Raw genomic sequence first — 10,576 nt, 5'->3', positions numbered from 1 at the left:
CACTCAGGAAATGGTGCAAACGCTGTGGCACTTACAGAGGCCGCAGACAGTGACCCTGCAGACAGCAGGTGCGCCCGTGGGACCCGCCTGCCCCGCTCCCGCCAGCGCCCATGTGGATGTGAGAAATCACAACCAGGGGCAAAGCGTGAGGGAATCGGGGGTTTCTGCTGCCACGGGTAGCGGCGGACAGCGGGGACATCACAGACCCACTTCAGGGTGGGCACCAGAATCCTGGGACTGCCGGGAAGCCATGTCCGGGGCAAGGGCGGGGCTGGGTCTCACTGATGGCGGTCTGGAAAGGCTGGAGTGGGTGGGCCCAGCCGCCCTGGCCGGTCAGGTGGGGAGTGGGCTTTGCGCTGTGCAGGCCAGCGGGTGGGGGTGGTGCAGGCTGTCCTGCTCCTGAGACCCCAGCCTTTTGTCTCCAAAGGTGTTCTGGGGCACAAGGGAGCCCACGCCACTGTGGCCATGGAGTGTGGGTTTGGGGATGGGGCCAGCCCAGGGTGTGGGGAAAAGGCGGGCCTGCCCTGGACACCCCCGGGATTTAGTGGGACTCTGGGTGGTTCTGGCTCAGGACGGCAGGTGCTGCGGCCTTGGACTTGTGGGCCGGGCTCTGCCCTGGGGTCCAGAGCTCGCTTTGGGGCCTCACCCTGTCTCTCTCACCTTGGCGGTGCCCCAGCTGGGAGGCTGTGGCGTGCTGGGCGTTGGCATCTGGCTGGCGGCCACACAGGGGAGCTTCGCCACGCTGTCCTCCTCCTTCCCGTCCCTGTCGGCCGCCAACCTGCTCATCGTCACCGGCACCTTTGTCATGGCCATTGGCTTCGTGGGCTGCCTGGGCGCCATCAAGGAGAACAAGTGCCTCCTGCTCACCGTGAGTGCCAGGGCCTGGGCAACGCTGGGGGGCACACGCAGGGTGGGGCCTGTTGTCCCCGAGGCCTTGGCTGCGGGCCGTGACCCCTAGGCGTGGGTGCCACCTCAGGGGTCTGACCTCCCGGGCGGGAGTGTGGCCTGGGGCCCCAGTCACTGTTGGGTCTTCCAGGCTAGGTCGGGGCTGGGGGGGTCACTCTCTAAAAAGAACACGCTGTGGCTTGTTGGGGGCTCCCTTGACGGGACACTGGCCCCGGTGAGTGCAGGCACAGCCCATACACGTGTGCACACGCACTGAGGCCCTTCACGGGTGGGCGGCCTCCGTGACTCATTCCTCACCACCCCCACGCCCGTCAGGGGCCTGGCCCCAGCTCCCTGGGACCCTCTGCTGAGACCCTCCCGGCCCCACCTTGCCTTGGGCCGGACGTACAGGCAGGGATGCGTGTATCCTTCTTGGAAACGTTAATCATGATAATTAAAAAGAACGGCTCCTGGACAGAAGCGGCTTGCTGCCGACCGACACGCCCGGCCAAGGCCCATGGCGGGTTGGGGTGCGCAGCCCGCTGAGGCCTGAATCACAAGGCTTCCCCCGCCCCTTTAAGTCCTGCATGGGGTCCTCACTCAGGTGTCAGCCAGCCCGCTCCCCTCCGTGCCCCTTCCTGGGGGAGGCCACTTCCTGGGGGCGAGCCCCACGTCTGCCAGCCTCCCCAGGGCCCAGTTAGGTCCCAGAGCTCCCTGGAGGCTGTGGCCAGGGGTCTGCGCCTCGGACAGTCGAGGTGGCTGCTGTGTGTGGGCCCTGCCAGGCCTGCAGGGACACGGGCCCGACCCTTTCCCGTGGGTGACTTGGGACCCAAACCCTGGGTACCTCCTGGAAGTGGGGGGCTCCTGTGTCTTCAGCCCAGCTCGCCCCGTCTGCCGCCCCCACGCCCACCCTGCCTGGGCCCCTAGCTCCCAGCCCCACCCTGTCCATGCCTGCCCTCCTTTTTCAGGGTGTCTGACCCACGCGGAGGAACAGGCTGGGGTCAGGCTGAGCTTCGGGGCTGCCACCAGGAGGGGGAAGGTTGGGTGGTCAGAGGCAGGGTTTGCAGCCCGTGATCTTGTGGAGGGGGCGTCGGCCACCTTGGCTGCCCTGAAGGCTGTGATGTGGGGGCGGAGGGGGCTTCTGCAGCCCAGCTGTGGCCCCTCCTTCTGCCATGAAGACACAGGCACCCAGCGAGGCACCCGCCGGACACTCAGAGGCCCCTGGATGGAGGTGTCCCGAAGGCAGCTGACGGGCTGAGGCCTCAGGAACAGGGATTTGTGCCCACCTGGGGTGTCTGGGTTGCCCCAGGGTGGGGATGGGAGGGGAGCCCAGGACAGCCCAGCGCCCCACACTTGGGCTGAGCCAGACGCAACAGCCCCTGGACCTGGGCCGAGTTCTCAGGTGGGGTTGGCATGCCGGGGTCTCTGGGAGTGGGGGCCTGGCAGGGGTTTCTGGGCAGCACCAGGTGTCCCTGAGGTGTGTGGCCCCGGGCCCTGGCGTGCTGTGGAGCGGAGGCTGGGGGGCCTGCCGGGTCCCCACCTGAGCCTGCCCCTCCACAGTTTTTCCTGCTGCTGCTGCTGGTGTTTCTGCTGGAGGCCACCATCGCCATCCTCTTCTTCGCCTACACGGACAAGGTACAGCCGCCTCAGCGCAGGCCCCGCGGCAGGGCTGGGGGCTCCATCCTTACCCCCAGGGGGCGTGGACAGAGTGGCCTGGCATCTGCCCTCGCTAGTGGCCAGGGACAGCGGGTGTGGATTTAGCAGTAGCCACTGGAGACCAGGCCTGGAGGGAGAGCGCCAGCAACCCTGGGCGGCTGTGCTGTGGCTCTGAGGCCACCCGGGCATGAGGGCACCATTCCCCCACCCGGAGACCGCTCACGGGACACTCCCTGCCCTCTGCCTGCTCCCCCACCCGAGGCTGCTCACGGGACACCCCCTGCCCTCTGCCCGCTCCCCCACCCAAGGCTGCTGGGGGGTCATCCCCTGCCCTCTGAGGCAGTGTCCTGGGCTGTCTGCCCCCAGTGCCCTTCTGTGCCACTAATTTACATCCGGCCATTTGTTTATACTGAGATGAAGGCGCGGATATTGAGGCTGCACCCTGAGCTAGAACACACCACCACTTTGTTTTGTGAATCACACCGCCCGTCCTCGGCCCTGGGGAGCTCCTGCAGTCGGCTGCTGTGTCCCGATGCACCCCCATTGACAGACTTTTCATTTTGGGGCACGTCCTGACTTCCTGGCACTGCAGGGCACTCCAGGCTCCTCCTGCATTCCCTGCCCCGGCCCGGGAATCAGCCCCTTTTCCAAGGAGCCCCAGACCCTCACTTAACACTGGGGACCAAGGCCAGGGTGCGAGGTGGGCCTGGTGCTCGTGGCTCCTGGCTTTCAGCTGACAGCATGGCTGTGTGTGACATGTGGAGGCACCTGTGTCCCTGCCCCTGTCCCCCAGGACCCACCGTCCTCCCCCTGCCTGGGGAGGAAGCTCAGGGGTGGGGGCCCTGGGCCTCAGGGCTTCTGAGGACGCGCAGTTTCTTAGGCTGGCAGGGGCGGGAGCCACTTCAGGACGAGGTGCAGGAGGGGCCCGGGGCCCAGATTAGGGGCCAGCGAAGGCGTCTGGGTGAGGGGGGTGGGGCACAGTGGGAGCAGCCCTGCTGACACCCCTGCACCCCCAGATTGACAGGTACGCCCAGCGAGACCTGAAGAAAGGCCTGCACCTCTACGGCACACAGGGCAACGTGGGCCTCACCAATGCCTGGAGCATCATCCAGACTGATGTGAGGCGTGGGCAGGTGGGCAGGTGGGCGGGTCAGCGGGCGCCCCCCTCCTGCCTGAGCCTGACCCGAGCTTGCCCCCCAGTTCCGCTGCTGTGGCGTCTCCAACTACACCGACTGGTTTGAGGTGTACAATGCCACACGTGTGCCCGACTCGTGCTGCCTGGAGTTCAGTGAGAGCTGCGGGCTGCATGCGCCCGGCACGTGGTGGAAGGCGGTGAGTGGGACCCCCACGGGGGTTAGCGGGACCAGCAGCCTGGGACGCCCTGGTGACATGCGGGCACGCCTCCCTGCAGCCCTGCTATGAGACAGTGAAGGTGTGGCTGCAGGAGAACCTGCTGGCTGTGGGTGTCTTCGGGCTGTGCACGGCACTGGTGCAGGTATGGCCCGGGGGTCCCCCTTTGTTGAGGTAGCAAAGGCCTTGCCGCCAGGAGCCCATGATCAGGAAGGCGGGGTCTGGGGGGATGGACAGGCGGAGGCGGGTGCAGGGCAGAGGCGGGTGGCTGTCCATGCTGGTGTCCCAGGACCGGCCAGTGCAGAGGCTGGTGGCCGGGCCCGGTGCCGGTGGCCCCTGCTCTCCTCATTCCAGTTGCCGTGAGGTCCCGGGTGTCCTCATGCCCGCAAGGCTCAGGGGAGGGTGCTGTGGCTGAGCCCCAGGGGTTGGGTGGGGCGTGTGAGCCTCGGGAAACGGAGGGGCTCTGCCACTGTGTCCCCCACCCCGGGGACCACTCTGGGCTTGAGGCCTCAGCCTGTGGAGCAGCCATCCAGCACTCCTCCGTCCCCACAGATCCTGGGCCTGACCTTCGCCATGACCATGTACTGCCAGGTGGTCAAGGCAGACACCTACTGCGCGTAGGCCGCCCAACGGACGCCCGCGGGGAGACGGCCGCACCCACAGCTGCCTTTCCCACCACCGGCCTCGGTGCTCTGCCCCATGCTGGGAGGGAGGGGAGGGACAGATGCCCGGAACCTGTTTCCAGAAGGCCCTGGCTTGGGTGGCTTCAGGGCTTCTGGACTCCCCGGGAGGGGATGGCCACAGACTCGCTGCAGAACCCAGGGCAGGGGCCGGAGGGGCTTCCAGCAGTTTTTTTATCTATTATTCTCCAGAGCGGCGTCCACACGGGAGCCAGCCTGTGGCCCCTGGCCTCCCGGGACACGGGGTGGGGCTGGAGGGGCCAGGTCTCGGCATCCTGGAGGTGGCCTCGCTGGTCCTGGTGCTCTAGGCTGGGCCGCGGCACCTCACCTACATTCCACAGTGGCCATGGGCTCCTGGTGCATCTCTTAATAAAGTGTGAGCAGCCCCCTGTGCCTGTTGCTGGTCCACCTCCCCCCACCCCATCTTCCCCTTTGGCACCCAGGCCTGGGCAGAGCAGCCTCTGGCATGAATGGTGCTTAGGCAGAGCCTGTGGCTGTGGGCATCCCCATGCAGATTGTGATGGGGACACCAGCCTCAGGGATGACAGTCAGGTTGGGGCATCTGACCCCCAAACTGCACCCCACAATCTCAATTTCCAGTTCATGCCTGCCCCACCCCCTGCCCACCCCCCGGGGACACACAGCTGGCTCCAGGCTTCCCATCCTGTGTGGCACCCACACTGACCTGGCAGTGCCCGGACCCGGGCCCCACCACCCTCCTAGACCTGCATGTCCCCCGCCCTCACTCCAACGGAAGCCACGGGACCCCAGAGAACCCACCTGAATGTTAGTGTCAGCACCTCTGGGGTACAAAGCCAGAGGCAGCTTTTTTTTTTTAGGCCAGGTTCTACTCCGTGCCCCAGGCTGGAGTGCAGCCCTAACGGCTCACCACGCCCAGCCGCCTCAAGCGATCCTCCCACCTCCGTCTCCTGAGTAGCTGGGACTGCAGGCACACACCACTGCGTCCTGATGATTTTGTATTTTGTGGGGCAGAGATGGGGTTTCAGCCCAGCGTCCCTCCCGCCACGGCTTTCTCAAAGTCCTGGGATTGCAGGCGTGAGCCCCAGCGCCCAGCACGCCCTGCGGCCTATGTCTACAGCAGGCAACGAGGCAGAATGGCTGCACCGAGCCTGCAGTGTGGCGGCACGCAGGCCTCCCGGACACCCAGGTGGTGCCTTTCTCATGCATGGGTGCCTTGGGTCCCACCCAAGACCTCCTCCTCAGCTCCCACCTGTGGAAGAGACCCCACCGTGCTCCCTCACCACCAGCTGGGGATGTCCTGACCCCCTACCCCCTGCCTCCTAACATTACGGACTCTAAACCAGGACCCTGGCTTCATGTCCCCACCCATGGCATTCTCAGTGAGGGGCGCCCAGGCCCACCCACTCCCTGACTCACTTCCATCCCTCTGAGGCCCTGCCCGTGACATGCACCCCATGTCCTCTGCTGCCCACCTCAGCCCCGCAGGCCTCACTGGTGAGGAGGGGAGGCTTCACGGCCGGCCAAGGACAAGATGGCAGCTGGGGGCAGGGAAACAAGGGCTGCCAGGCCTCAGCTCATGATGCCCGCAAATTCCCCAGGGCATCCCCAGTCCTGGACACTGCTGCACTGCAGGGTACCCTCTGCCCCACCCCCTCAGTGGAAACACTTGTCCTGACTTGGCCTATGGGTCCTGCCGTTGCCCCTCTCACACCCTGACACAGCCAGGCTGGCCTGGGGGTCACACCACCTGAGGCGGCAGAGCTGAGCCACGGTCCAGGGCCAGGCTCCTCTGAGCCCATCTCCAGGGCAGCCCCTTCACCCCTGCCATGCTGGGCTCTGTGAGGACATCTGGGTGGCTCTCTGCAGGTGACGCACACGTGCTGTCACTGCCCAGGTGTGTGGCAGGTGCATGGGGGCGGGGCTGTCAGCTCTGCCAGGGCCCTGGAGTCCAGGAGTGGGCGAGTCTGGGATTATTCCACAGCTTCCAAACCCACATCCAGCCCAGTACCTGAGCAGCAGCCCAGAAAGGCCTGAGCCCGGCTGTCCTGGTAGGGCAGGTAGAGTGGGTCCTCCCTGCCCAGCCGACAGGAGGCAGCTGGCAGTGCCCAGGTGGGAGGGGCTCAAGCTCTCAAGGTGCCCCCCAGCCAGGACTCATCCCAGGGCAGGGACCCCTCATGGGAGGGTGGGAATGACACGGGGCCCGGGACCCCCCACTGAGGACCTCGGCAGACCCATCACAGCAAATGGAGTGTAGGCCTGTATTTGACACCCGGTCACTCACTCCAGGGCTTAGGAAAGAACCCGTCCGCCGTGGGCCGCCGTGCCCACCTAGAGCAAGTCGTAGAAGTAGTCCAGGCCCTGGCCCAGCTCCCAGATGGACACCCCGACGCCCAGCTCCCGCGCCAGTTCCAGCCGCACCTGCAGGGACTGGGCACAGACGGAAGGGTGAGCGCCTCCTGGGCCCATCCCCCAGCACCCAGGGACGCCCTCCATGCCAGGGCAGCACTGCCTGGACCCCAGGGCTGCAGGCCCCCATCCCATGGCCAGCAGCACACGCACCTTCAGGGTTGGGTAGAAGACGACGTGTCTCCCACTGCGGCTCCTGCAAGACAAGGGGACTGTCACCCGTCCGCCAGCTCTGCTGGCCCGGGGCCGCCTCCCCGCACAGCCACGGTCCAGGTACTGTCCCCCTGCCAGGTGGCCACATGCTGTCTTGCTGTGCACCGGGGCGGGAGTGGCAAGTGGGCTCCCCTACTTCCACCCCCAAGGCCCCACCCTGCACACGGAGGCCGAGGCGGTCACCCACGTCCCAACACTCACTTCTTGTATTCGAAGAAGTGCTCTGAGGCTTGGCTGTCCCACACCATCCGGGGCCTGTGGTCCTTCAGTGTCTGGATGTACCTGGGGAGACCAGGATGTGGGTTTTGGAGCTCCGCCCGCTCCCCCACGGCCCCACGCTGCACCCCCGAGGCTGTGGCTATCAGCAGGGGCACAGGGCCACTCAGGGCAGCAGGTCAAGGGAGCCACCGTCCCGGTGGTCTGGGGATGATGGCTGGTGCGGGGGAAGGCGGGGGGGAAGGCTGGAGCCTCAGGTCCCGTATTTGAGGAATCCTCAGGAAACACATCTTTCCAGTAGCCTCCTCAGGAGAAGCCACTCCACCGAATCCTCAATGCCCTGATCTGGAGGGTGACAGGGGGCCTGAAGCTGCCTGACGCTGGCGGTGGCCCTCAGGCTATGCAGTGGCTGCTGGACGGGGCTCCTCACTACCCAGACAGAAGGTGAGAGGCCAACCAGGCAGGCCTCAGGCTGCCCTGGCCCCACTGCAGGCCCTGGGCTGACGGGCAGGCCTGGTCCTGGGCAGTGGTTTCTGCCCCGTTTCAAAGGCTGCGTCTGCCTCAGTCTGGAAGTGACCACCCCATGCCCTGGACTGCGGCAGGCCCCTCCTGAGCACCGGGAGCCAGGGGTGTGAGAACCACCGGTCCTTCACACAGAGGACAGCTCATTCCCAAGGTGCCGGGGACAGGACTGCGCTTTCCAGAAGGTCACGGGGGTCCCTGAGTGTGTGCACAACTCACTGCACATCTGGGACCAGGGCAGGTGGTTCCAGAACACTGGGCCACAGCCACCAGCAGCACCAACAGATGGTTCCGGAAGCTTCTGGTCTCTGCAGCAGGAGTCTGTGCAGGTGGTGGTGGCTGACGGTGGAATATGACCCGTGCCTGCTGCATGAGGACGGTGCCCCCAAGTGCCTGGGGCTGCAGCCACAGGGAGGAGGCCTGGCCTGGACCGACAGCCCAGGTGCCATGGAGGGAGGGGAGGACAGGCAGTGGGCAGCTGCAGGGGCATCCGCAGGACCCTAAGGGAGCAGGGCTGGACAGCGCGGGCTTCATCCAAGTGAGAAACAGCGACCACGGGACCGCACCTCGACCCACCTTCCCAGTGCTCCTACACTCCTGCCCAGGAGGTGTGGGATGCTTGAGTCTCCCCAACGGGGACACGCTGCTGTTGTCCTGAGCAGGGGAGTCTCTTCCAGACTAGGGCGTATGTCACTTCAGAGCCATGAGGGAGAGCAGCTGCTACCCGCCCAGCAGTGCATGAGAAAGTGCCAGACCCCGTGGGGTAGCTCTGGCCTTTCAGGGCATGGGGTGGATGGGGGCTGCTCTGCAGACATCAGACCCCAGGAGAGACGCAGCAGGGAGGGTGAGACATGGCACTTGGGCAGCCTCCCCAAGCCAGAGTTTTCCCCAGGCAACTGTTTTTGCTGCGTTCGCCCAGGCTGGAGTGCAGGGGCACCATCTCGGCTCACTGTAACCTCTACCTCTTGGGTTCAAGCGATTCTCCCACCTCTGCCTCCTGAGTAGCTGGGATCGCAGGCACCTGCCACCATGCCTACCTGGTTTTAGTATTTTTAGTAGAGACGGGGTTTCTCCATGTTAGCCAGGTGGAACTCCTGACCTCAAGTGATCCACCCGCCGCAGCCTCCCAGTGCTGGGATTACAGGTGTGAGCCACTGTACCCAGCCCCTCTAGACGCTGGCAGTGGGTGGCAGCAGTGGCTGGCAGCTCCAGCCATCCCAGGCCTGGAAAAGCTCTGCTGGACCTCCGCCCTCCTGGGGCTGGGCCAGGCGCCTCAATAGCCATGTGTATGTAAACACGGTCCTTCCAGAAGCTCCTCCAGGCCAGGCAACATCATGGAGGCAGCTGCAGCCATAGCCACAACCCCTGAGACAGCTCTAAGATCACTGCTTTATCCTTCACTGAAATGGCACCCGAGGTGTTGATTAATTTGCAGCTCCCCCCCACCCCTCACCGCAATATCTGCTGAGTGGCTCTGTGGGAATGAGACGGGCAGGGTCGTGGGCAGACGCCACAGGACGGGCCCTCGAGCTGTGGGGAGCTCTGGCCACGCCACACACTCTTCCTCCTGGGGGGCCTTTGTGGTCACCCCTCAAAATCTGCTGCCCCCAGGAGAAGGTGAGGCTGGGGGTGGCCAGGACCCCAGAGAGAACTGGGTACGTCCGCTCAGGCTGGTGGTTTGGCGTGGGGGTGGTGACCATGCTGTGGGGGCAGCCATGACCAGGGCGCTGACAGGGACCCCAACCCTGGGAATCGCTACCCTCAAGCAGCCACTGGGGATGAGGAGAAGCAGGAACCAGGTGCTGGGTAGGAGTGTGTGCCCAGCTCCCAAAAGCCCAGGGAGGGTCCGAGACTCACTCCCGGGAAGGGAGGGTGAGGCCACCGGGTGTAAGGGTGGGGCAGCTGCAGACAGGAGTGAGTCCAGGCCCCTGGTGCAGGGAGGACCGTCCTCAGGGGGGCTGGAGCCTTGGGGACCTGAGTGGCCCAGGCTGATAACTGGGACCGCCCTTGAGGGCTTATGAGGGAGCACGGCTGGTGTGAGGGGCCAGGCTCTCAGGCGGTACATGGGCCACACGGGTCCTTCAGGGAGCAGCACCGGCCACAGGGAGGGGAGGGCGGGCGAGCGGCCTGCCTAAGAGGAAGGGGAGGGGAGGGACAAGCACACAGAGAAGGGCATGTGAGCAGTAAGGACGCAAAGCTCACGGGCGGCCGCGGCCTCGACCTCACAGAACGGTCCAGAACAGACAAACCCACAGACTGGACACAGGCCAGGGCAGGGAAGGCAACAACTATGGAAAGGCACAGGGCTGCTTTCGGGGAGCAGGGAGGGCTGCACAGGTCTGTGGGCGTACTGAATGCCACTCTGAAATGGTCTGAATTTTATCCTTGTAACTCAGAAAGACTCACAAGGCCTCAAATGGAAAGGGTCAAGGAAATCCAAACAGGACATACACACAAAACACACCCAGACACACCACAGAGGAATCGGGAGGACCAGGGATGGAGAGGGCGTTCTGGGTGTTTCTATGGAGAAAGCACGAGAAAGACGTTCCTGAGCCTCCTGATGGGGGGGTCACCCCACAGAGACCAGCTTGGAAACTTGTCTTGGAGAAGGGACTCCAGAAAACCAGGGACGTGCTCCAGAGCCTGGGGAGGCTGCCAACGTC

The 10,576-nt window shown here is 65.1% G+C and overlaps 2 protein-coding genes across 8 annotated transcripts in view; one reads left to right on the top strand and one right to left on the bottom strand.

Moving 5' to 3' along the window:
- Positions 1–10,504, top strand: part of TSPAN4 (tetraspanin 4) — a 27,635-nt gene extending 17,131 nt beyond the window's left edge. For 3 of the 4 annotated variants that reach the window (XM_017507801.2, XM_017507802.2, XM_017507799.2), the window contains exons 3-8: positions 677–868; positions 2,446–2,520; positions 3,558–3,659; positions 3,742–3,873; positions 3,953–4,036; positions 4,444–4,957. In XM_017507801.2, the coding sequence (XP_017363290.1) occupies positions 677–868; positions 2,446–2,520; positions 3,558–3,659; positions 3,742–3,873; positions 3,953–4,036; positions 4,444–4,512 (654 nt within the window). In that variant the 3' untranslated portion in view covers positions 4,513–4,957. Of the gene's footprint in view, positions 1–676; positions 869–2,445; positions 2,521–3,557; positions 3,660–3,741; positions 3,874–3,952; positions 4,037–4,443; positions 4,958–9,787; positions 9,796–10,493 lie in introns of those variants that run through there. The other variant, XM_017507800.2, reaches the window with a different exon arrangement.
- The window catches only part of CHID1 (chitinase domain containing 1), a 40,195-nt gene continuing 36,406 nt past the window's right edge, over positions 6,788–10,576 (bottom strand). For all 4 annotated transcript variants that reach the window (XM_017507791.2, XM_017507793.2, XM_017507798.2 and 1 more), the window contains 3 exons: positions 7,374–7,454; positions 7,113–7,155; positions 6,788–6,980 (listed from right to left, as the gene is read on the bottom strand). In XM_017507791.2, the coding sequence (XP_017363280.2) occupies positions 6,882–6,980; positions 7,113–7,155; positions 7,374–7,454 (223 nt within the window). In that variant the 3' untranslated portion in view covers positions 6,788–6,881. The remainder of the gene's footprint in view (positions 6,981–7,112; positions 7,156–7,373; positions 7,455–10,576) is intronic.

This window comes from Cebus imitator, unplaced genomic scaffold (genome assembly GCF_001604975.1).
Source record: "Cebus imitator isolate Cc_AM_T3 unplaced genomic scaffold, Cebus_imitator-1.0 Scaffold384, whole genome shotgun sequence".
Lineage (NCBI taxonomy): Eukaryota > Metazoa > Chordata > Mammalia > Primates > Cebidae > Cebus > Cebus imitator.
Note: the sequence above shows the minus strand (reverse complement) of the source record. Positions and strands in the feature narration are given on the sequence as shown.